The sequence below is a fragment of the Prunus dulcis genome, chromosome 1, assembly GCF_902201215.1.
Source record: "Prunus dulcis chromosome 1, ALMONDv2, whole genome shotgun sequence".
Lineage (NCBI taxonomy): Eukaryota > Viridiplantae > Streptophyta > Magnoliopsida > Rosales > Rosaceae > Prunus > Prunus dulcis.
In genome coordinates this window covers 1,810,855-1,823,993 of record NC_047650.1, presented here as the reverse complement: position 1 = coordinate 1,823,993, position 13,139 = coordinate 1,810,855, and the positions used below count along the sequence as shown (strand labels likewise).

Sequence of the window (13,139 nt, the reverse complement as noted above, 5' to 3'; positions counted from 1 at the left end):
TGCTTTTGCACATGCAAATAACTATAAAAGGAGACCAACCATGAGGCAATGAGTTGATCATCAGTGAGAGAGACAATGACGTCGAATCAAGATCAAACCAACTTCTGCAACCAAGGTTGTTTAAGGTTTAGGGGTTGGGATGATGAAATCAACCCCAAACCCTATCTTAAAAATAACAACCACAAATTTGTTGGAATTCGGGGTGGGAGCATTGAAATTGAAGCTAAGGGCGATCATCAGTTGAGGGGATATTCCAACTCCAAGTTCAACAACAGATTTGATGTGGACGAATCGCGCATTGCTAAAATCCAAGCTAAGATCTCTGTGGAGGACTTTGACTACTTGAAGGGATTTGCCAACTCCAACAAAAGAATTGATGAGAACGACCCACGCCTCGTTAAAATCAGAGCTAAGATCTCGGAGGAGGACGTTGACTACTTAAAGGGACTTGCCAACAAAAGATTTGGTGTGAACAACACGGGCCACGCTAAAATTAGAGCTAACATCTCGGAGGAGGACGTTGCGGGATTTGCCAACTCCAACTCGAACATAAGATTTGGTGCTAACCCTAACAATGCCCGATTTTTCGACTCCAACTCCAACATAAGATATGGTGCTAACCCTAACAATGCCCGATTTTTTGACAACAATGTCGGTACTATCTCTATGTGTGTAATCTTGTAATGGCAATCTCTCGTTGCAAGCATGCAATTGAACAAGGCCATAATAATATGTGTGTATGTAGTAAAATATCTTACACTAAAATAAGAGCTTATGCGGTATTTGAGGCTCATTTCTTATCTATAGCCTATAGGCCGTGTTTTTATGTAAATGTTCTTCTAATAAATTAATGGAGCTTGACATTAAATATCAAATTCAACATTTAACCTTTTAGATTTTTAGATTTTGTTTGTTTGTCAATATTTAACTTTTAGATTATGTCATTGGAAATAGATTTTCTCTTGTCATAAGTATTTTATTTGATACAGAATCTTTTTTAAAAAAATAAAGGGAATTGTTGCTTTACAAGAGCTATTTAGCCCTTTGGATCCTATGAATATGGAAAATTTTCAAATACAAGTAGTCATAATTTTAAAAAGAAATTAATTAAACACCATAGAAGAATATAGTGGGTGCCAAAAACATTTTTAGGTATCCTGAGGTATTGTTCGTCAGCCCAATCTGAAATTTTTGGGTTCTAGTTGGATAAGGGGCGGGCTGGACCAAGGTTTCAAAGGGCCGGTTGGGCCTAGACGGGCCTAACTAGCCGGGGAGGATTGGCCGTCTCTGAGATTTTGAGGGCCCTGTGCGAACTTAAATTGGGGCTTCACATAATCTAATACGAAATACTATAAATAAAAATTTGGCATAACTTAATGTCATAAACAATTTTTTTTATAACTAAAAGTCATGAATAAATATGTAATGACAATCAGAAATCAAATTCATAAAAATTTAAATGTTTCTATTTGATAAAATTAAATGTTTGGTACAAAAATAAGCTCATTGTGCCCCTACAAGGTCCTTTGCTGCCTCCAATAAGCAATTTGTGTTTAATAGGAAAAAAAAATTAGCAATCACAAATTAAAGAGTAGTTGCACACAAATTCCTGAAATTTGAATTTGACTATTTGATATTGAGTGTTCTTTATGAATATAGGAATTAAGGTTTTCTGTTTTTGGTGTTGAAATTCCTGAAATTGAAAGAATAACTAAAATTGTCAAAGGATTGAAAAAAGAACCAAAGATAGATTGATGAATGATGATGATTACTTACCAGAAAATCAGAGTTTAAAAAGCCATGAAGTTTTTTTTGTTTTGTTTTGAATGAAAAAAGTACTTTTCTTAGATGAGAAATTTTTTTAAAATTTTTTTTAAAAGAATGATCGGAGTAGAAAGTGTTTGGGGGATATATATATATATATACTCCTCCTCCTGTGGTTAGCTTCGATGTTTCCTTTTATTTCAAGGGTTTTTGGTTTTTCATTTATTTATTAATTTATTAATTATGTAAAGTTTTTAGTTATAATGCAAAAATAATATAAAAACAGCATATATAGACCGACTTCAGCAAGAATCGAACTCTGGTGCTACGTTAAATGGAGAAACGCTGGAGCCAACTCCACCAGACACACCCTTGTACAAATATCTAGCACGCTATATTATATATACAATTCCTATAATATTAATATATATAATATAAAGAATTTTTTTTTCGGGGGGCCCTTAAGAATCGGAGGCCCTGTGCGGTGGCACCACTTGCGCCACTCCAGGGGCGCCCCTGCTAACATGCTAGGCTTTATTTTTATTTTTTATAGAAATATTTTTTAATATTTTTTTTCTAAGTCTTAAAAATAAATAAATAAATCTTATCAAAATGTATGACTTCTATCCCAAATTTAGATTAGAGATTATTGAAAAAATTAACTTAATTTATAACATATGTAAACAAAATAAGAAATTTATTAGTTTATCCTACATATTACATTATTTTGGTTAAGTATAATATGAGATTCTTTGTGACTCAGGATGCAATGTAAATTAATTATGTTTGTTTTAATATCATAAAAGCGTGGATGTATTTGAAAAGTGGCCAAACATGTTAGTATGTTACAATATCTGAGTTGTGCTTGAGTGAGTATGTAGAAGTAGCAAGGTGGATTTCAATATCTGGCTTTACTGTGCCTTATCGGTTGGTTAAAAATGATTTATATTGGATGCAATAATGATTTTGGTTAGGAATTTTTTTTTTAAAGGACCTTTCCTAGGAGCAATAATATATTAAGTTCATGCACACTACGTAAATGTTAGGACTCAATTGCTCTAAACCACTACCCAAGGTAGGTTACATAAAGTCACAATGTACATTCCACATACTTAATAAGAGTACACAATGTAACTTTCCGTTTATAATTTGATATCCGACATCAAATAGTCAATACCAATTAGGACTTAATAATATTATTTTGAAATATCCCAAGATCGAATTTCCCTCGCGATTTCATTAAAAATAAAAAGTTAGTATACATTTGTAGCTGGAAAAATGTAGACAAGGATTTTTTGTATTGTTGTTGACTCTCTCTTGCCCACCAGAAGAATCATGACATTTGTTTCTCAATGAACCAAAGGCTTCTTTCCTAATAGTTTGAGGGGGCTTTGCCTGGCCAGTAGGTTTTGATATAGGAGGATTTCATTGAGGGCAAGATTTCTAAAGTGATGGCTTATATATAGCCCTTAGGTGAGGTCATATCTCTTAATGACTCTGGATGAAGGCTAGTGGCTGCAGCCCAGACTGAAAGGCCTACATCCAATTTAGGACGATACAGATTCTTTTCAACACACTCGTACTTTTCTTTACATCATCTGCTTGAAGACCAAAAACTTACCATTTGGTAAAGAAGGAGATTTTTTTATTTTTTATAAGAAATCACTGTAAGTCACATCCATTTGGAGAATCAGCTCAAGAATAACTTTGTATTTCCGCTTTTGCGAAAAGAGGAATGAGAGCTGATAATGTTTAATGAATTTTTTTAAAATCCCCACAATGTCCATGTTAACTTTAAACAATTTACCTTGATTATCCTTCATCTTCTTTCTCACATATCCGCACGATTCCTCTCCCAACAAGCTCTTTGTGGTATGATATTTCTCACTAGGGTTCTTTAATTTTTATTTTCCAACAATATTCAAATGTGTGCTCTTGATTTGTATGTCAAATTGGGGACTGAATTTGACTTGCAAGCTTTGGTTTGGGAGACTTCAATATTAATGTTTATAAATAATAAAAAAAATTGCAAAGCCCACAGAAAGACGAAACGAAACAAGCCCGGCCCAATTCTACAAACACTGACTCGTAGCTCACAAAAACGTTCCACGTATCAAGTCCCTCATCCGCACACTTCACTCACTAAATCCCTCTCTTCTCTCGTCTCTCTCTGAGAAGGTGGATCATTTTTCTAGGGTTTGTGAGCTGAAACTTCAGTTACCGAACAGTGAGAGTGGCCTTTGATTGATTAGGGAACATGTCTTCTCTGGGAACTTCAAAGGGAATTCTAGAGATCGCAAAGTTTGGGCTCTACGTCTCCGTCCCCATCGTTCTTATGTACACCTTCGCCAACAACACTACGAATCTCCAGAGATTCATGGGAAACGTAATCTCTCTCTCTCTCTCTCTGTGTTACTGGTTTTGTATTAGTATTAGTTTTTTTATGTATAACGGAGCAAGCTGTGAATTCAAATTGTTCGAAGTTGAGGTAAGAGAGATCTGATATTGCAGTATCATTAGGGAAAAAATCTGTTTCATATTGAAAATTTTGCTTGAATTCTGATGTGGGTTTTATTAATCTAGCATGTTGCAGTGATTCAATTGAACCCTTTGAAGTTGAGGTGATATTGTGGGTAGAATCTGTTAGAGGGTTTATTGGTTTTGAAATTTATGGTGTGGTTTAATTTAGCCGAGAGGCAATGGATGTGATATTCTAGTTCATGGCATAAAGGGGCTTGCATTGCTTATATAGATTTTGATATGATCTGAGCTATTAGGTTTTGGTCTGCAGCATTCTTATGTTGTGTATCCACCTGAAGCGCCGAGACCTCCATCACCAGAGGAAATGAGAGAGATGGCGCGAGAACTAGCTAGGAAGAACAATGCCCGTTGATGCTTTGTTTGGGGTTCTTTTCTTTTGTAACTTGTAAGTGACTGCTATAGAGAAAACAAAAAAATGTTGGATTTTGCACTTAGATTTCAGTCGAAATAATGGTGAGGCCAAGTGGGTTTTATTTCAAGTTCAAGTGTGGCCTTGTAATGTTCCACAATCCTACTTAAAATTTCAAATCCACTTTGCCCATTTCATGCTGTGTGTGGAGGACGAAGGAGCTTTTGTGACTCAGGATGTAAATTATATGTTGTGATAAACCATGGATGGATTTGAAAGTGACCAAACATCTACAATATTCCTCATGTACTTTTGAACTTTCATTTTCGTGTTCTTTGTGGAGCTGGAATCTACTTGTAAGTGAGTTCTTTTGGTTTGCTTTTCTGGGTTGTGCTTGAGTGAAGCTGGAAGGTTGAAAATCTGGATTTACTGTTAAATTTCATGCCTTAGCTGTTCATTAAAAACTATTGATATTGGGTAGACGTGGGCATAGCCAAGTTTTCTGAGCACCCGAGTTTGAATTCCACCTAGTTTAGATTAGATTAAAATATAATATGGTTTGTATTAAAGAAAAACTGTTCGTTAAAAAAAAAAAAAAGTTTATATTGGAGGCAGTGATGATTTTGGTTAGGATTATTTTTAAGATTACAGAATGTGTAAATTGGGTGTGTTGAAAAGAAAATCTTTATTGCCCTAAATTGGATGTAGGCCTTCAGACCAAAAGTAAAAAAGCTTTTTTATTTATTTATAATAATTACAAATAGTTCCTGCGATTTGCGAAATTATTACATTTCATCTTTAACCTTTTTTTGTGACACTAATGGTCTTTAAAGTTCGCCTTCGCACATCAAAATGGTTCTTGCCATTAGTTTCCGTCAAATTTTTTGTTAAGTTGATAACGTGGAACATTTGTGAAGCCTACACATCCAATGGTATAGCGTCATGTAATAAAAAATTATAAATTAAAAGCAACTTAATCTTTTTATCTATATATATAAAGCAAAAGGCAGGGAATAGTGAAACATTCAAAATGTCATTTGTTAATGCAAACATTAAAAGAATTGAAATTATTAATTAAATGAAGATAATATGGTAAATTTACAATTTTTCATATTAAATAAATTAAAATTAAAAGCAAAATCAGATAATAAATCTTATTTTTATAGAATACAACCACCCATTATCTTTTTTAATTCTAAAATATATTTAAAAATTTTAAATATATATATATCTCAGGCGCGAAAGCTCATACGAAAAGGCTAGTATTTTTTTATATATCTTTCTCTCTCTCCTTCTCCATGTTTTCTCTTTCCATCCCCCCTCGCAGACCCACTCCTCTCTCTCTCTCTCTCTCTCTCTCTCTCTCTCTCTATTTGAACAAAGCATGAAAGATATTTAAAAATATATAAAACAATTTAAGTTGCTTTAAAATATTTTTTTCATGAATTTTAAGTTTTAAAATATTAAAATAATATTATATTATATTTAAGACCATGTGGCTCTAAGCTCCACACATGTGCCATGTCAATAATTTAACAGAAAATTTGATGAAAGCTAACAGCATGGATCATTTTGATATGTACAGGATAACCTTAAGGATCATTAATGTCACAAAAAAATATTAAAGACGAAAGGTGATAATTTTGTAAAACTCAAGTACCATTTGTGATAAAAAGCCAATAAGAAATGAAAAATGAATGTAGGCCTTTCAATATGGCTGCAGGCACGAGCCCTCAGCCAACTCCTCCTATATCAAAACCTACTGGCCCTCATACTATTAGGAAAGATTACCTTGGTTCATTGATAGACAAATGTCGTGATTCTACTGGTGGAAGAGAGTCAACAATGATATAAAATTTCTTAATCTACATTTTTCTAGCTACAAATGCATACTGACTACTTTTATTTTTAATGAAATGGCGAGGAAAATTCGATCTTGGTATATGTCGAAATAATATTGTTGAGAACAAATATAAGAGTAAGTTGGTGTTTATATCAACAATTTGATGTCGGATATCAAATTGTAAACGCAAAGTTACATTGTAATACTCTTTTCTTAAGTACGTGGAATTTTCCTTGCTCTTTTCTTAAGTACGTGGTATTACGTCCAAATGAACAGTGGTCACTAGTCAAAAACACAAATTTCCACACCGCGTCTGAATTAATTACTTTGAAATTGATGATAATATTATCGAGGCACAGAATGAATCTTTATTGACTTACTCAAGTCTTCTTCCTGTCCTCCCCCTGGTGGTCGTCCGGCCGCATTGACTGGGGCAAAAGCTTTGATCATTTACGAGCACTTTGCTCCATCAAGATATAAACCAAAGAGGGCATGTAGCTCATAAAAGTGTAATGACGAACTCTTTTGGCAGGTACCTAAATTCCTTACTTGTTCTGAGTTGTTCATGTTTTTACATTTCTGGCTTACTTTTCTTGCTTCTTTCTATTTTTGTCTGCCAAAAAACCCTGTGAGAGAAACATAAGCCAAAAGAGTACTTTCCAGTTTTACAATCTATGTGGTTTTTGTTTCTTCGTTGATGGAAAGCTAGCCTGAGCTGACCCACAGATGCATTTTCTGGCTTAGCCGATTTCCCACTTTTTCCCTCTGTTGCAGGGGTCTGAGCAAGGAATTATTTATCTCTGATTTTCTTATACCTTTTATCAGTGATTTAACCAGGCATTTTGGTTTTCTCACTATGATTAATTTTAACTTTAAATTTATAAATCATTGAACTTCTGGGTTTTGTTTGTTCATGCTTTCGTAGTTGTTTGAGAACAGATTTTGCTTTTAGTTTCCTTCGATTTAACAAAGCTTAAAATGGAAAGATTGCTTGTGCATTGTAGTTTGGATTGTGGTTTAAATTTCTGTCCTTCACCAATTAGTATGCTGATTGGTGTGTGTGTGTGTGTGTATTTTCCCAAAAGAGATTAAAGATTTGGTAACTCTTCGCTCCCGAAATTTGTAGCAATATAGAGGATATACATGAACATTTGTGTGTCTTTATTTATGAACGAGATTATTATCTATAATTTGCTCTAAATTTGTACAATTTCATCTTCTTCGCTTTGTTAAATTAATCTCTTTCTTCTCTTCTCCATCCCCTTTTACTGGATAAAGCTGATTCTTCGTTTTTCTGTCTTTATAGCTAGATGTTCGATGGTCAGAAGGAGCAATAAAAATAGGAAAGTACTTCAACCAGGGAATACGCTTAACTGATCTAGTCTTCATTTCACGGGCAGTAGATGAAATCCTTCTTCTGTTCTAATAAAGGATTTGGCAGAGAATATTAGAATGGCATTAGAGCTTATACCTATTGGGACCATCTTGGCCGTGCTAACAAACCAGGTCATTAAAACAGCTCATGCTGCTAAAGATGTTTTCGAAAAAGAGAGTTTCAAGGTCCTGTCAAAGCACTTGTTTGACATTGAACTGGTCTTAAAAGAATTGCAGCATCAAGAACTGAATGATTCTCAAGCTGCTAGGCTTGCTTTGGAGTCCCTTGAAACAGATGTTAAAAGGGCTAACAGTCTCGTTGAGAAGTACAAAAATCGAGCTCGTTTCTACTTGCTTGTCAAGTGCCGACACATAGTCAAGGAGGTACAAGACGTTACCAGGGATATTGGTAGGTCATTGGCTGCTCTATCCCTGGCAAATACTGAAGTTTTATCGGGGATATCTGATAAGGTGAATAGGTTACAGAATGAGATGCAAAGAGTGGAATTTGAGGCTTCCCAGTCTCAGCTCCAAGTTTTTGACAAGCTAAACCAGGGTCTTAAAGATCAGACCCTTGACCAGGGTTTTGCAAATGACATGCTTGCAGAAATAGCTATGGCAGTTGGAGTGCCTTTAGAACCCTCAGAGATAAGCAAAGAGCTGGCAGATTTCAGAAAGGAGAAAGAAGAAGCTGCCAGCAGGAAGGAAAGAGCTGAAGTTTTCTTCTTAGAGCAGATTATTGAGCTGCTCTCTCGAGCTGATGCTGCAAGGGATTATGAAGAAGTCAAGAAGCAATACAAGCAGCGTGTTCAGGCCATAGAGAGATATGACACTAGTGAAGAGTATATTCAACCGCTTAAGCCTTTTATTTGCTGTATAAAAGGAACTGTCATGGTTGAACCAGTCAGCCTTTGCACTGGTACGACATGTGAGAGAGCCGCCATCATAGCTTGGTTTGACAGTGAAAAGAGAACTGACCCAGAAACACATGAGGTTCTTGAAGATACTAAATGGAGAAGTAACCTTCCATTGAGGCAATCAATAGAAGAGTGGCGAGAACTTAATTACTGCCTCAAGATAAGATCTTCCAAGGCAAAGTTGTTATCAGGTGTTGACACGTCCATGTTAGATGCCTTAAGCCAAATGCAAGATCTTATGCGGGAGAATTCTATTAACAAGGACTGGATTATGATTGAAGGGCTCACTGATATTATAATCTCTATCCTTGGAAACTCTCACAACAGAGATGTGAAGAGGAAGATTTTGATCACCTTAAAGGATATTGTAGAAGGGCATGCAAGAAACAAGGTAAGCATCTTCGGTACTCTTTGTATACATGGAAGAAAAAAAAAACCAAACTAAGAAAGATCCCCTTTCTTTGATTCTTTTAATTTTACTCCCACTGTTTGAATTTGTTGGGTTTACAATCTATTATTGCATAGTTTTACGAAGCTATGAATTGTTTTACGGTTGTTGTAGAATTTCATGTTTCTAATCCTTCTCAAAACGAATGCAACCCTTAAAAAAAATTACTTGATGATTCAATTTTCTTGTTGACCTTACTAAAAAATAAAAGGTTTCAATGTGCTTTTTTATGTCCTGAAAATATACGAAACGTTTTGGAGTATTCTAAATCTCTTTTGAAAAAAATCTTTTAGGAAAAAGTGGTTGAATCCCAGGGGTGGGATCACATTGTTCCCTGCTTAGGCCGTGACTCAAGCATCTCAAAGGCTGCAATTGAATTGCTATATGAATTGTTGCAAGACAGATCTGGTTGGAATTTGTCTGTCTGCAGGAAACTCTCTCAACAGTGCAGTACAATTCTTTTCCTCGTTTATACCCTTTTAAAGGGTACTGTCAGGGAGTCAGCTGAGATTGCAGAGAAAATCTTGATGAAACTTTTTGACATAGATGAGGAAAACATTTCTTGTGCAGCTAAGTCTGGCTGGTATAAGCCACTTATTGATCGCATAGTTCATGGTAAGAGGATTCATTTACTAGGACTATAAAATTTCTTTATATTCAATTCCTTCAGTCACATAAAAGAATGAAAAGAGGGATGTAATCAGTAGATCTCAAATTCCTTTTATTACATTATTCTTACCAGAAACAATAACTGAATTTGAGGGGAAAAAAGATATTGAGGAAATCTACTAGTCAGTGTGCTTATTTACAAGCCTATTAGGACACCGTGGATTCACTTCGTTCCATGATAGTCAGATATACTAGTAGCTTTTCCTTTATGTGTGAGTGTATGGCCAGATGTTTTAACATTTAGTCTCATTCTCTAGTGTTTAAATGAGATATGTCATGTCCTCTGCATGAAATAAAGCTGTAATTCTGAATTGCCTATAATCCTTTTAACGAAGATTAGTTGATACAATTTGTCATTCTAAATGTTTTCAGGGCCTGAAACTTCAAGGTTATCAATGGTGAGAACACTTGTTAACATGGAATTGGTCGACTCAAATTTGAAGCTCCTCGGTGAGGAAGGGGTTATACCTCCTTTGCTTGAAATGGCATCTGGCAATATTGAAGCAAAACAGTTGTCCTTATCTGCCTTAGCTGAATTGTCAAGTTGCAATACCAACAAAGAGCTGGTTGCAGCTTCTGGTGGGGTTCATCTTGTTCTAAAACTAGCGTTCTCTCCCCATGTTCGCTCAATCATTGTTGTTAAATGTTATGAAATCCTGGAAAAATTCGCTTCTGATGCTGATGGGGTTAAATTCTTTGTTGATGAAAATGGGAGCCAACTCGAGTTAGAGCCAATTTTCACCAATTTGATTTCGTTACAACAGAATCCCAAATTGGCCTACAATGTCCGGAGGCCTTCCTTGCTCACACTACTTGGAATCTGCAAGTTTGATGCAGGGTTGGTTAAAAAGGCGGTTGTCACTGGCGATGCCATATCACTGGTTCTTCCTCTTCTTGATGACTCCGACTCTGAGATTCGAGAGATTGCAATAAGTTTGCTTTTCCTCTTCTCCCAGCACGAGCCTGAGGGGGTTGTTGAGTACCTTCTCAAGCCAAGAAGGCTGGAGGTTTTGGTGGGGTTTCTTGAGAATGATGACAAGGATGATGTACAGATAGCTGCTGCTGGCATATTGGCTAATCTGCCGAAATCAGAAAAATCACTAACTACGAAGTTAATTGAATTGGATGGACATACTGCAATCATAAACATTTTAAGAACAGGGACCATGAAAGCAAAGGAAAATGCTCTAAGTGCTCTTTTTAGGTTCACAGATCCCACAAACCTGGAGTCGCAGCATATACTGGTTGAAGGAGGAGCATACCCTTTGCTTGTAAACTTTCTCAGGTCCAGCTCAGTGACTGCAAAGGCAAGAGCTGCAGCTCTGATTGGGAATCTTTCCACAAGCAGTCAAAAGCTCGCTGTTGTGTCCAAACCATCCGGATGCTGGTGTTTCAAGCCATCGGGTGCTCCTGTTTGCCAAGCACATGGTGGCACCTGCAGTGTCACTTCCACATTTTGTGTATTGGAAGCAAAAGCTTTGCCTGACTTGGTAAGGCTCTTATCCGGGGAGGTTTACGAAACTGCCATCGAAGCAATTCAAACTCTCTCCACATTGGTTCTTGAAGCCTCTCCTCAAAGAGGAGCCAATGTCTTGCATGAGGCTGATGCCATAAAGCCTACATTGGAGATCTTGACTTGGGGAACAGATTCTCTCAAGGAAGAGGCATTGAGTCTACTTGAAAAGGTTTTCTTGTCAAAGGAGATGGTTGAATTTTATGGATCAACTGCCAGATTAAGTCTTGCTGGTCTAACTGGCAGTAATTTTCATGAGGATGGTCGTCATAGGAGGAAGGCTGCCAGGGTCTTGTCACTCCTTGAACGTTATTCAAGATCATCTACATCTATTATTCCTGGGCTGTATGGCTAAAAGTTCTGCTTATCAGATCAGGAAGAAAGAAAAAAAACACTTAAAACTTTGCTTGAGAATTGTGATTACAGTGATCAAGTTGGGAAATTTAGTACATCAATCTCAGTTCATATAGGGTTTAGTATACATGATTTGGAACTTTCAGTATACATTGGTCAAGATGGGTGGGCAAAAGATTTTAATGTACAGTTATGTTTTCATTTCAGGCACAATGCTTATAAAATCATCATTTAGAGCACCATGCCATTACACTCGAATTTGTCAATTGGCATGCTAATCAAAATTCTCATATAAACACATAAACATAACATGTGCATATGGGACATGTTTTAAAGCTCAACCAAATAGCACCAATATTTGAGTTAGAACTCATGGGCTAGTTTCTTGGAGTTTTGAGTTTATATAAGAATTTAACGACGATTTTTTAACATTTGTTTTACACACAAAAGAAAAGCTTCAAACTAATCAAGTACACCTATTTTTGTACAATATAATTATAGTAGTGATGAAATAATAATACTAATAATGACGACTACAAGACTCTTTGCGTTTTTCAAATAATTTAATTATGAATAGAAAAGAGTACTTAATGTTAATTTTGAATTTGATGGCTTACTAAAAAAAATTAACTCCACCCAAAACTTAGTTTTTTTTAATTAAAATTGATTGAAATTTTAATTGTTAGTTAGATTTATAATTTGTTTTCTCTTTTGTATTTTTTTTCTCAACATTCATATTGACAACAGTGTATCAAATAAATATAATCCGATCGTGGATAATAAGGATCTATTTATATCTCTGTCCCATAGATTTTATTTCATTCAAATAATGGGTTCTTGGATTTTCTGTGATACAAGAAGTCATGGAGCCATTCTTTTATCTTTCTGTCAATAAAAAATATGGTAGAGTAGCCGATATTTATATCAATTAATGAAAGAGCCCAATGCAAAAAAATGCATGTTGGGTCTTTGAAACAGTTCAAATCATTTTGATAATAATAAGTTTGATCTGTTTTACCGAGAAGGTCTAAGGTTTGAGTCCGTATAGCCCTAAAACCTTAAAAATAAAATAAAAAAATAAAAAAAATAAAAAAATGATATTATATAATAAAAAATAAAATTTACTAATAAATATGCATATTATTATATAGATAATATGTATAATATATAATTTATATAGAAATATATATAATATAGATTTTATATATTTTTATTTTCTATTTCTAATATATAGTATCTAATATATACTATATTATTATAGTATATTATTATATATTATATAGTATATAGAAGAAAATTCTATAGAATTATAAATTCTAAACAAAAAATGAGATTTTATATTTGTAATTCATTTTCTTTAGTTCTTT

At 34.9% G+C, this 13,139-nt stretch overlaps 2 protein-coding genes across 2 annotated transcripts; both read left to right on the top strand.

Annotated features, from left to right (window-relative positions):
* Positions 1-3,884: 3,884 nt before the first annotated feature.
* Positions 3,885-5,034, top strand: LOC117634446. Its single transcript, XM_034368574.1, has 2 exons — positions 3,885-4,150; positions 4,556-5,034. The coding sequence occupies exons 1-2, from the start codon at positions 4,022-4,024 to the stop codon at positions 4,655-4,657; spliced, it is 231 nt and encodes a 76-aa protein (XP_034224465.1). The 5' UTR covers positions 3,885-4,021; the 3' UTR covers positions 4,658-5,034.
* A 1,830-nt stretch (positions 5,035-6,864) lies between these two features.
* LOC117634442 (U-box domain-containing protein 44-like) lies at positions 6,865-12,012 on the top strand. The gene is made up of 4 exons (XM_034368561.1): positions 6,865-7,029; positions 7,804-9,179; positions 9,530-9,851; positions 10,278-12,012. The coding sequence occupies exons 2-4, from the start codon at positions 7,950-7,952 to the stop codon at positions 11,771-11,773; spliced, it is 3,048 nt and encodes a 1,015-aa protein (XP_034224452.1). The 5' UTR covers positions 6,865-7,029; positions 7,804-7,949; the 3' UTR covers positions 11,774-12,012.
* The last annotated feature ends 1,127 nt before the right edge of the window (positions 12,013-13,139 follow it).

What these genes read in the sequence shown, in the direction of transcription:
- LOC117634446 (XM_034368574.1), top strand. Translation starts at nt 4,022, where the DNA reads ATGTCTTCTCTGGGAACTTCAAAGGGAATTCTAGAGATCGCAAAGTTT. An exon ending in TCCAGAGATTCATGGGAAAC is followed by an intron (nt 4,151 to 4,555) that starts GTAATCTCTCTC and finishes TTTGGTCTGCAG; the next exon opens with CATTCTTATGTTGTGTATCC.
- LOC117634442 (XM_034368561.1), top strand. Translation starts at nt 7,950, where the DNA reads ATGGCATTAGAGCTTATACCTATTGGGACCATCTTGGCCGTGCTAACA. An exon ending in AAGGGCATGCAAGAAACAAG is followed by an intron (nt 9,180 to 9,529) that starts GTAAGCATCTTC and finishes AAAATCTTTTAG; the next exon opens with GAAAAAGTGGTTGAATCCCA. An exon ending in TATTGATCGCATAGTTCATG is followed by an intron (nt 9,852 to 10,277) that starts GTAAGAGGATTC and finishes AAATGTTTTCAG; the next exon opens with GGCCTGAAACTTCAAGGTTA.